Source organism: Pantherophis guttatus, chromosome 8, assembly GCF_059756535.1.
Source record: "Pantherophis guttatus breed Tessera chromosome 8, ASM5975653v1, whole genome shotgun sequence".
NCBI lineage: Eukaryota > Metazoa > Chordata > Lepidosauria > Squamata > Colubridae > Pantherophis > Pantherophis guttatus.
In genome coordinates, this window is record NC_142070.1 from 24,746,490 (window position 1) to 24,758,757 (window position 12,268).

The following is a 12,268-nucleotide window of genomic DNA, read 5'->3' on the forward strand; positions in this document are numbered from 1 at the left end:
TTTGGACAGTTGCTATGCAATTCCTCAACATATTCTTTTCCTAATTTTAATCTAACATATAACATGTGCAAATGTGAGCTCTAGAAAAGTTGGTGTAAAATGAACTAGTAAAAGTCCTGTAAGAAAAATAATACTTTAATCTTCATTTGTCCTTAATCTTGCTGTATTTTATAGGAAACATTACAAACATTACAATTATCATATAGGATGAAGCAGTATCTTAGAGATTGGTATATAAAACCAGCACTGATACTATTCACTGATTATTCCAACCTTCTACACAGCTGCAGATCTCCTGTATTCCAAACAGCATTTTCCATTAACTGTAGTTCAGATGGTACTACCTACATTTATAAAATATGGTTTCTTCTTTGGGTTCTATGCTGGCATTCAAAATAATTTTCAAATGCTATGCTTTTTCTTTGAGGCTGCAGACTGTAAATCAGATTCAAGATGATGAATTGTGGTGTGTATCTTTATGCACAATTCACAAGCAATAAATAAGCTTAACCCTTATGGGAATTACATAAAGCAAATGGATTTATTATTACATTCCTTAATTAGAAAAATGGGTTATTGCTTGGAAAGATGATAAGCATGAAATGAAAAAACCCTATATTAAAATTTGATATCAAGATACTATAAACCTAGGAAATTGGCTATTGAGTCAAAAAGCAGAAACTATGAGTTTCTACTAAAAGCATTGTAGGAGAAAAGTCTTGTTAATCTATGGTGGGGGAAAAAATCAGTCTGGTAGTGCCTGATTAAAAAAATTATTAAAAGCTATAAGTGAGTGTCAGATGAAATGAACTGCAATCCTTGAGAATTTATACTTCATTAAAATAGTTGGAAAAAGTGCTGCCAGGCTCCTGGTTTTTTTCTATTAAATATCAATCAAGAAAAGGTGCTTAATTTATATTTCTGTGGAGAGTTTAGCTGTTAAAAAAACCCCTCAGTAATAATTTTCAATTTTAAGTTATGTTGAATTTTGTCCTTTCATTGTGCAGTCTCCTATTGTTGTCCTTCTCATCGGATGGTAAAATAGATCCTTCAGGGCCTTTTTATTTTATAGATAGAAGAGGTCATCTGTCAGAGGCACTCTATTAATTCTTTCACTGAGCAGAGAGTTGAGCTAGATGACCTTTGAGATTCTTTCCAACCTATGATGCTGTGAATATGCATTCAATGAGAAGAAAAATTGCTTAGCAGCATTCAAGTCATTTGACTCCTTACACTTCCAAAGCAACTTTCTGTGAAAAATTTAATTGTCTGTGAATGGAACAGCTTCTCTTCTAGTACAATTGTTTTCCAGAAGCTTATTTCAGATTTTTACTGGATTAACTTGAATATTCCAATCATGCAGCAATCTTTCCTACCTTAGTACTCAAGATGTTTTGGGCTACAACTCTCATTGGCCTTTTGAACATTGGCCCGGAAATCCAATACAGTTATAATGACCCAACTTGAAAAATGATTTTTTTTCATAGGTAGGACTTGATATATTTTTTGTAATGCCTAAAATTTGCTATACACAATGTATAGGTTGTCCTAGACTTAAGACAATAATTGAGCCTGGAATTATGGTCATAAGTCATGGCAGTCATTAAACAGATCACCACATGATCACGCCTGATTTTACCTTTTATTTGGTGGTTGTGGTTTACCCTATACAGTGTGGTTATTAAACGAACCTGTTTTCTTCAATGGAGCTTTTTTCTAGAAACCGAAAGGAAATATCAGAACCAGCAAAAAAAAATGCTGAAAATTGCAGTCAAATGACCATGGCTATAAATATGAGTCAGTTGCCAAGTCCCCAGTCACATGACTGCAGGAAGTACAACCTTTGGAACTTCAGAACTGGGTTGTAAGTAGCTCTGGGCAGGTCTGTTATAATTTTGAACTGTTGCTAAGTGGAGATTACCTGTATCTAATTTGGCATAGTAGAATAATGGAGAAAAATCTGTTCCAACCTAAAGCACATTTTGTCATTGCTTTCATCATCACAGTTTATACTGACCTTAAATCACCCTTTATTGCTAAATAAGATCTGAAAAAATTGTATTAATTTAATACCTGTATTAATTTAATGTCATATTTTGCACATCATTTCCTAGAATGCTTTCTTTTATATCACTTTGCAGAAATCTTTGTAATTTAATGGGTTAATGTGGCACCAGAAGTTTGGCTTTCACAAGATTTGTAGCATGGCTGATTACCACAACAACATTATAACTTCCTTTCTTCAATGCACGAGTGTCAAACTCACGGTGTCATGTGACATATCGCAACATTTTTTTCCTTTCGTGGAGCTGGGGTAGGCGTGGCCCGTATGTGACCCATGCTCGCGGGCTGCCAGTTTGACACCCCTGCCAATGAAATCCTGCTATACAATGGGAATCCTTCATAGATATCTGGTCTTCTACAGTGGATTCCATGGGAGAAAACCAAATAATTGGGAAGGTATTCGGTTGAACACAATGATATCTGAATCAATCTTCTTTGCCAGATGCTGTGGGTGAGACGAACTGGAAATTTGAGGCACCACAGAAGAGCCCTCTATAGCACTTTAGTGCCACCTGATGGTATGGTTTCTAACTAATTGCTATCTTCATATCAAATATCCCAATAGTACCAATTTCAAGGTGCGTATCCCCACATATTCCTATTTTATTTTAGGCAGTTTGAATCCTGCAGAGTTTATGTTGGCTCTGAAATATTCACTGCTTTCTGGAATAACATTCTTGTGCCCTCTTCATCTTTCATGAGGGGCTTACACCTTTTTATACCACAGGTATGAATATCTCTTGATTAAAATGAATAGTTTATGGTGCTGTAATTGGAGGTTTGGAAGCTTGCAAGGCAAAAATTAATACTGCCTTGAGACTAATAGTTTAACGTCTGGCAGGTTCTGCCTCCTTTAAATCCTAGGTTTGTTTAGAGTCCATTATACCCTAGCCTAGCATGAAGGCCTGATTCCAACATAAATTCTAGCTAGGGTAAAATTCAATTTCCTGTCCATCCACAGACATCTCTTTCCTGCAAGCACTGTGGTGTATAGCTTGAATGTTCATGTTTCATGTCCTTGTAAATTAGATCTATTTACATCTATGTGCTTCCAGAATAATGTCATTACTTGAACCCATGTCCATGTCATATGCCAACACTTAGCCAAAAGAAAGTCAAGCTAAAAATCAGATTTGTTTAATACTTAGATGGAAGACTACCAGATGGTACGATAATCCAGGAAGTTGAAAAATTATTGTGAAAGAAAGCACTAGCAAAATATTTCCATATTGTTGCCAAGAAAACTACGTGACACATCATATAGTCAGCAGGGGCTGAGCTCAGTTTGAGTCTTTAAATTATTGAATGTTACTCTTCACTGAAGAGCTCATAGATAATTTATCAATGGCACAAAGAAATATATGCTGAATTTCATAATTTTCCCAAAATATTCCTCAACTCTTGACTAGCTGTTTAAAAAACACCACCACCAAAACCTGATTATACAGGAGTGTTCATATGTATGCAAGTGTATGCCCCACACATATTCATATACCTACATCTTTTCCTTTCTTTTTAATCTTTGCAGAAGTAACTGTTCATTATAAATATGGTCTGCCTGTGATAACACTTACAATGCCATCAAGAAAAGAACGTTGCCAGTTTACTATCAAGCCAATGCTAACAACTGTGGGCACCTTCTTACAGGACATAAAGAGAGAAGATAATGCAATTGAAAAGGTAGAAGTCTTCACAACAGGTACTAATGCTGATATCACTTTGAAAATCAAGGTTGTTCCAACTTTTCCCAGGTATTGCAAAATCTAGAAGACCTTATGAATGTTTGAAATCTGCCAAGGTTACATCCTGGCAGGACACCTACTAAAATGTATCTGCTTCAACCCTCACTGTTCTTTTCCTTCACTTTCTTTCCATTTTTCATCCTTTCACTGGCTTACCACTAAGGGAAAAAACGGGTTGCATGAAATAAATGGTAGCTCTGAATAAGACAGTGGAAGGAAATATACAGATGGCAAAAAAACTCATAGTTAGGAACATCTGCGGTTAATGTTAGATGAAATTTAACTTCTTAACTTTGTATGTTATAGAGATAATAATAGACCACTTATAGTGTTTATCCCAGAACATTTGTTAGGCAAGAAAATATATTAAATAAGAATATTAGCAATTTATCCTGAAGAAATTAAGCAGAATTCGTATGCAGTTATTGTTTGTTTGTTTCATTTTTCTTTTGTGATTAAATGAGACAAATGCTTGCTGTCAAAACAAAGTTAAAATACTTTATGACTCTACATATTTAGTTTTTATCTCTTAAAATAGGTTTACTCAAGTTTCATCTACTGTAGAGTGGATAGAATAGAGATTAGCTAAAAACAGGTCTACAACTTCAGTCTTCAAGATCCCAACTTGAGTCCAAATGCTACCAAAGTCATTAATGTGAGGACCAGTCGTAGGTCACTTTCTCAGCACTGTTGTAACTTCAAGCGGTCACTAAATGAATGGTTGCAAGTTAAGGACTACCAATGTTCACATGTTCATTCAGAGTTCTATTGAGCTAATATAAAAACAGAGCACTTACATTGAATTTTTAGGGATGCAAATCTAACTGTGTAGCGGAGTGCACATTTTATAGAAGTGTGCAAAAAGTTCCAAGCTTGAAACAAAACCCCTCTATTCCATTTGTTTGTACTTCAAATAAAGTAGAGGTGTTTTGTCCCTAACCACACACTAATGGGGCTTGTCCAAGATCAAAAGACAAATTCCAGTGTAGGCTCACTTCTGTACTGCAGGCTGTTCAAGGTTCTTCAGTTGTTTAGTTCCTCCTTAGACTTGATCCACCTACTTACTAGCTACTTGAATAGCAGTTAGTCATTAGTTAGTCATCCCAAACCATTAAATGTGTGTCTTTTGGATACCTGGATCTAGGGACTCATGGCTGAAAACATATCTGCACTTTTTCTCTGCAAAACATTTTTTTGAGCAGAAAAAAGAATGCTATGCTAAATTGGATTCTGTCTCTGTTTAGAAAATTCCTTCAATAAACTCCAGAACTTAGATTCTGAAGGTAGTAGATATTTGACAGACCAACTTCACGTTGGCATTTGTGCGCTAAAACCAATTGGTGGCAAGCAGCTAGCCTGTATTGTCCAGAATGAAGCAGAACATCATTACCAATTACAGTCCCTTGGTAGAGAGAATTCTAGATGATAAACTCTGAAATATCCATTTCCAGGAGCTGGAAGTGCCTTGGTAGGTGCTTTCTACATGGATGCAATAGTAGCCAGAAGAAAATGAGAATGCAGATCTCCTATTTTAAGCAGTTGGTAGTTTGGCTAACTAAACTTGTTGGGATTGCCTCTTATTATCTCTCTTGCCCATCTTATTCATCTGCATTGAACAAGAAAGTGTTCTCCAGGGTAGGTGGCATGTTGATAAGCCTTGTGCATGCTTGGATACGGATTTTACAGAGCAACTTATCTTCTTCAAAGAAAAGCTTCCCTTGATGCAATTGCCTTGGCTTGTATTAGAAGGCTAGCCTCTTATCTCACCTTCCGGATCACTGGCACTCTTTACTCACATATAGCTAATGAAAGACAAGACCTCTAAGGTTACCTGCTCTGGGTAGAAGCAGAATCATTGACTCACCTGTAGCACGCTGGGTTGATTCATTAGCTCATATCATTTGAATGATGAGGATTGGAGCACTCATGACTGTACCACTTGCATCACGGTGAAATACAACTTTCTGTGTAGTCTCACTCTGATGGTTCTTGGATTACAGACATCACATGCTGCATTCTCTACATGAAAGCAGTTCTAGGCAGCAGACAAAGCCCCAGTGGAGGAAGATTCAAGTTTTATGCCATTGGGATATCAATAATACACGACATGTCAAGTGAGGGACTTTTATCCCAAGCTTTTTAGCTATTATGCCTACCCATGAATTATTTTGCATCTGTCTCATATACAGTGCTAGATATCTCCAATTAAAAGATGAAATTGCAAGTGATCAGAAAAAGACTCCTAATAGACAGTCACTTGCACTGAGAAACTAAAAAATAAAGAAAATTGGACAATTAGTCTACGCTTGTAAGTTTCCTTACAAACTTAAAGTTTGTAAAGTTCAATCTCCATATCCATTTTCAAGATTCCTTTTATGACACTGGAGGCAAGAAAGATCTGAATGCATAAAAAAATTATGTACGCTATTGTTTTAGTTTGTTTTTTCAAATATTTCCTTCTTATCCTTTAAGACTGTCTGAAAAAAAAAACCCTCTATTGTTGGGCTTTCTCCCAACAGAATTTTCTGTTCTGTAGCATCCACTGAAGTTAATCTTTCCAACATGGATGTGCAATACAGTTGGACATTTTTTCGCCTTCGGCTTCAGTTTCATAACTCTCTTAACTGCAGTATCTGCAAGGAATCTATAAGGACAGACTGATGAGATTCCTTCATAGAAGCAATATTAAATACCTAAATTAAATAGCATTTTAAAAGAACATTAACAGTCGATTAGGATATGCCAACTTTCAAGTTGGCATAGAAGTTGAAAGTACCAAGTTTTACTGGTCAAGACTCAAACCACATAAATTCTTCTTAATTATACCACAAGGAAAATGTTGGGTTTTCTCTCAGTAGCCTGGAGCAGAGAAACCAAAATGGGTGACAGCATAAAGGACATAAAGTTGAACTCATTCCTCTTATTCTGTGAAGCCAATGCATATGTATATACAGTTGCAAGAAAAAGTATGTGAACCCCTTGGGATTACGTGGAGTTTTGCATGAATTGGTCATAAAATGTGCTCTGAACTTCATCTAAGTCACAACAATAGAAAAACACAGTCTGCTTAAAATAATACTACACAAGGATTAGATGTTGCCATGGTTTAATTGAACATAACATGTAAACATTCACAGTGCAGGGAGGAAAAAGTATGTGAGCCCCTAGCCTAATGACTTCTCCAAGAGCTAATTGGAGTCAGGAGTGAGCCAACCTTGACTCCAATCAGTGTGATGATATTGGATGTGTTGCTGACAGTTGTCTTGCCCTTTAAAAACACACACCTGTTTTGGGTTACTGGTTTCAAGAAGCACTGTCTGATGTGAACCATGCCTCGCAGAAAAGAGCTCTCAGAAGACGTATAATCAAGAATTGTTGACTTGCATGAAGCTGGAAAGGGTTACAAAAGTATCTCCAAAAGCCTTGATGGTCATGTGTCCACGGTAAGACAGACTGTCTACAAATGGAGAAAGTTTAGCACTGTTGCTACTCTCCCTAGGCGTGGTCGTCCTGTAAAAATGACTGCAAGAGCACAGCGCAGAATGCTTCATGAGGTAAAGAAGAATCCTAGAGTGTCAGCTAAAGACCTACAGAAATCTCTGGCACATGCCAACATTTTTGTTGACACATCTACAATAAGGAAAACATTAAACAAGAATGGAGTACATGGGAGAACACCACGGAGGAAGCCATTGCTGTCCAAAAAAAATATTGCAGCACGTTTGAAGTTTGCAAAAGAGCACCTGGATGTTCCACAGCACTACTGGCAAAATATACTGTGGACAGATGAAACCAAAATTGAGTTGTTTGGGAAGAACACACAACACTATGTGTGGAGAAAAAAAGGCACAGCACACCAACATCAAAACCTCATCCCCACTGTAAAACATGGTTTGGGGCTGCTTTGCTGCCAGAGGGCCTGGACCTGTTGTCATGGGAAAATGAATTCCAGAGTTTATCAAGACATTTTGCAGGAAAACGTACGATCATCTGTGCGCCAATTGAAGCTCCGCAGAAAATGGGTGATGCAACAGGACAATGACCCAAAGCATACAAGTAATTCAACAAAAAAAATGGCTTCAACAGCACAGAATACGCCTTCTGGAGTGGCCCAGTCAGAGTCCTGACCTCAACCCGATTGAAATGCTGTGGCATGACCTTAAGAGAGCGATTCACACCAGACATCCGAAGAATATTGCTACACTGAAACAGTTTTGTGAAGAGGAGTGGTCCAAAATTACTCCAGATCGTGTGCAGGTCTGATCTGCAACTACAGGAAACGTTTGGTTGAGGTTATTGCTGCCAAAGGAGGGTCAACCAGTTATTAAGTCCAAAGGTTCACATACTTTTTCCTCCCTGCACTGTGAATATTTACATGTTATGTTCAATTAAACCATGGCAACATCTAATGTTTGTGTAGTATTATTTTAAGCAGACTGTGTTTTTCTATTGTTGTGACTTAGATGAAGTTCAGAGCACATTTTATGACAAATTCATGCAAAACTCCACGTAATCCCAAGGGGTTCACATACTTTTTCTTGCAACTGTACTATCAGAAATTCTATTGGTCTTGGAAGAAACGTGCCAATATCCATGTTTGCTCATATTATGGATTTAATTAGTCATAGGACTGGCGTAAAAGCCAATTAATCTAGTAAACATTCTGTAGGTATGATTACTTAAGAGCAGAGATCCCCAAATCCCGGTCCATGATCTGGTACCAGTCCACAGCCTGGTACCTGGTTGGGAACCAGGTCACGCAAGCGGCGAGTGAGCAAAGCTCCATTTGTGCAAGTGGTGGGCGTGTGAGCACAAAACCATCCCACCCACCGCCACCACTGCTAGGCCATGAAGCTGGAAAGGTTGGGGACCGCTGGCTTAGAGCACGGACTGCAATGAACATGGTAAGATATTTTAAAACAAATCCATGTAGCCTTTTATTACTTTGACTGAAATGCCTTTTCTCTCCTGCAGATGGCAGCAGGATTTCAAAATCTGTGTCTATGGAAGTTCTGCTAATGAATGATTTTAAACTCATTGTCAATAATGAAGAATATAATGTACATCCACCACTGAAAGGTACATAACTTCATGACCACACTGAAATTGAATCTTTAAGGATTATCAGACTATTTAAAATTAAAATCCAGTGAAAACCAAGAATCTACTCAGAAATTAATTCCACTTTATTTACTGAGACTTCACTTGGAGGACAAATTGTGTAGGATACGCAGGGAGAAAATTCCCTGGAGATTTTCTGAACATATGGATGTTTATAGTAATTGTAATGGCACAAGCTTCATTCTTCTTTCAGATAAAATGAGCAAAGAGCATGCCACAGAGATAGATGACATCAAGTCAACAGTCCATAAGTTATTTGTAGCCCTTCACTTAGAAGAGCACCAGACAAGAAAAGAGAAAGAGCTAATGCAAAAAATGGAACTTCTGAAGGAAGAACTGCTCCCTTTAGAACAGGTTTGGAAAATTCTTAATAAATTCAGCCCTGTGGAAATAGATAATCAGCAAGTTAAATCTTGAATCTGTCCTGTTTCATGAGCAGAATCCGCACTATTGTCTGGGACGCTACACATCCTCTTCACAACCTGTTTTCCTTGTTAATTTCTGGGAGGAGGTTTCGTGGTATCCAAAGCAGAACATCTAGATTCAGTCACAGTTTTGTTCTATCTAGTATCAACCTTGTGAATTCTCAAGCTTCCTTTTTCTAATATGTATTCAAAATGGACAGTGATTCATGTATGTATGTATGTATGTGTATGTAGCATGGGTATATGTGTGTTATGTAGGAGTATGGGTAGACATATACTTTGAGCTCAGGCAACAATTTCATTTTTAATGTGTGCCATGGTGCCCACAGTAAAAAAATAACTCTAATCTATCTTATCTAATAGCTGCATTTTTCTAAATGAGGTCTACAGAGAATAACATTATTGTAAAACAATGCTTGGAAGTCTATCCAAGAATGTCTAGAAAAACAAAAAATTGCATCACAGATCATGTTCTGAAGTATCTTCCTCGAAAGTGGTAGCTATTGATATTAGAATTGAATTTATATGTGAAGCTTTATGCTTAAGAAACTATTAGAATGTATTTGGATGAATTCCAAATTCCAGTTGGGAGTATCAGTTTGAATACAGCAGTTCTAAATCCATTTGACAGGAGCATAATTGAACACTGTGGAATGTAACACAGCTTTTTTTGTTCCTAGATGAAGGCTAGAATTGCAGCAGATATTGATGGAAAGACTTCTCGCCTTCTATGGATTGGTTTAGCCTTAATGTCTACTCAGGGTGGAGCCCTGGCTTGGCTCACCTGGTGGGTCTACTCATGGGACATTATGGAACCTGTTACTTACTTTATCACTTATGGAAGTGCCATGGCATTCTATGCGTACTTTGTACTTACTAAGCAGGTAAGGAGCTTAAGGTGATATAAACAAAAATTGGTTCCGAATGCTTGAAATTTGAAATGTATATGCACAAGGCTTTGAAGTATTATGCTGAGGATCCTTAACTTTTCCTTTGAGAGCACAGTTGTAGGGTATTAGTTTCAAAAGTTCTGCAAATTGTTCAGAGTTCAGTTGATCAGTAAAGACACCAATGCTTCAGGTTCTGCAAGCCTGAAAAATCACCTTATTATAATGTACCACCTACCTAAAATAATGGGGTTTATGTATCTTGTGGATGCTGTGCAGGAAGGAGTGATTATCTTAGTCTCTTCCGTTCTTTTTTTTAATTAGCCTTTTTAATAATACAAAGACATATCAGCTCTTATGCAATTATCTGGGGACACTAATGCTTTAAAGAAAAATAGGTTGAATCAAAGGAAAGTCCTGCTATCCCTGTTCCCATTTCCTTTCATGTAAAAATTGTTAGAAGAACTACTTCTGTGGTAATCATAATATGAGCTATGTCAGCCTTATCATGTAGATCAAACGGAAAACAAAACCAGGTAAATTAATTCTACTTTATTATAAAGCGATATTAATAGAATCTTACAAACCTGAAAGTAAAATTTCCTGGCTCCTTTACAACCTAATAAACTAGGGAGAGCATCTTCTGAGCCCCTTGTAATGCACATTATAGAGTTGAGGGCTCTGCTGTCTCTTATCTGACCATTCCCTAGGCAGCTTCTCTTCACCCTGTCTCCCAAGGTCCTTCACACATTGCCATATCCTGAAAACAATGTTTTCTAGTATTCAAGATACGTTAACCAGGTTAGGGCCTGGTGGCTCAGCAGTCTGATAGCATTGTGATTAACACCAGTTGTCTGCAATTACTGTAAGTTTGAATCTCACCAGGCTCAAGGTTGACTCAGCCTTCCATCCTTTCTAAGGTAGGTAAATTGAGGACCCAGTTTGTGGGGGCAATAAGCTGACTTTGTATAAATATACAAAAGTATCAAAGCTATTGCTTAACGCATTGTAAGCCGCCCTGAGTCTCCGGAGAAGGGCGGCATATAAATCAAATTAAAAAAAAAACAACTAAGAATTATTTCTACAGAAACCTGATCATGCAAATCAATCCTTAGTGTAAATCCTTAGAAACCCTTTCTAAAATTTTGTGGTATTAGTATTTGAGATATAGTTGAACTAGTACACCACAAAATAACGTTTGTTACAAAACACTTTGTATAACCAAGCTTATAGCCTTGTTGAGCACAATTAGAATTTGGGTTATTACGTATCATGATTAAAACCTGGCTTAATGAAATCTACAAATCCACTTAATGCCTCACGTGTTTCATTTTAAATCAAGGACTGAGCTTGAAAGAGATTTTGTATTCTGCAGACTTCCACGCGTGAGCCAGGGGAGATTTCCTGTATGGTTCATTGATATTCAGGGTTATCAAACTGATTTTTTCTTGGTTTTTTTCCCCTTGTCATTTTAAGGATTATATTTATCCAGATGCTCGAGACAGGCAATTCCTTCATTATTTTCACCGGAAAGCTAAAAGCCAGAACTTCAATATGATTCTGTATAACAAGCTAAAAGAGGACCTGGAAGAGGTAATTAATGTCCTAGATCTGTCTGTCTGATTTATATGACCTTCCCACCCAACACTGGATGGTTCACAACAATAGGAGAGTACATGATATTGGATGCATAAGATATCATGGAAAAGAGCTTCAATATGTTTTCAAAGTCAATTATTTGCAACCACAACTGGCAGTTTTACTCCCTTTTCTTGTGTGTGGAAAGCAGTTTAATCTTAACTTCTGAAAAGTAAATCTTTAAATGCATGTTCACAGTCCTCCAGAAGAAAGGAAAGGAATCGTGTTACATTGTGGGAGTTCTTCCAGTTCCATCTATTATAGTAGGTGCTATTAGCGTATTGGGGATGAAAATTTGAAATCTTACAGTTTATCTGCTTTGGTGCCTGCAAAAGCTAATAGGTTAGCTTTAGTAGATTGTAAACGGAACCTGCCAATTTACTCAGATCTT

At 37.2% G+C, this 12,268-nt stretch overlaps 1 protein-coding gene across 1 annotated transcript in view; it reads left to right on the top strand.

Moving 5' to 3' along the window:
- MCUB (mitochondrial calcium uniporter dominant negative subunit beta) overlaps positions 1 to 12,268 on the top strand; it is a 55,775-nt gene that overhangs the window by 42,358 nt on the left and 1,149 nt on the right. Inside the window, exons 2-7 of the mRNA XM_034442265.3 lie at positions 2,507 to 2,582; positions 3,593 to 3,763; positions 8,781 to 8,885; positions 9,121 to 9,281; positions 10,033 to 10,236; positions 11,716 to 11,832. Coding sequence (XP_034298156.1) covers positions 2,507 to 2,582; positions 3,593 to 3,763; positions 8,781 to 8,885; positions 9,121 to 9,281; positions 10,033 to 10,236; positions 11,716 to 11,832 — 834 coding nt within the window. The remainder of the gene's footprint in view (positions 1 to 2,506; positions 2,583 to 3,592; positions 3,764 to 8,780; positions 8,886 to 9,120; positions 9,282 to 10,032; positions 10,237 to 11,715; positions 11,833 to 12,268) is intronic.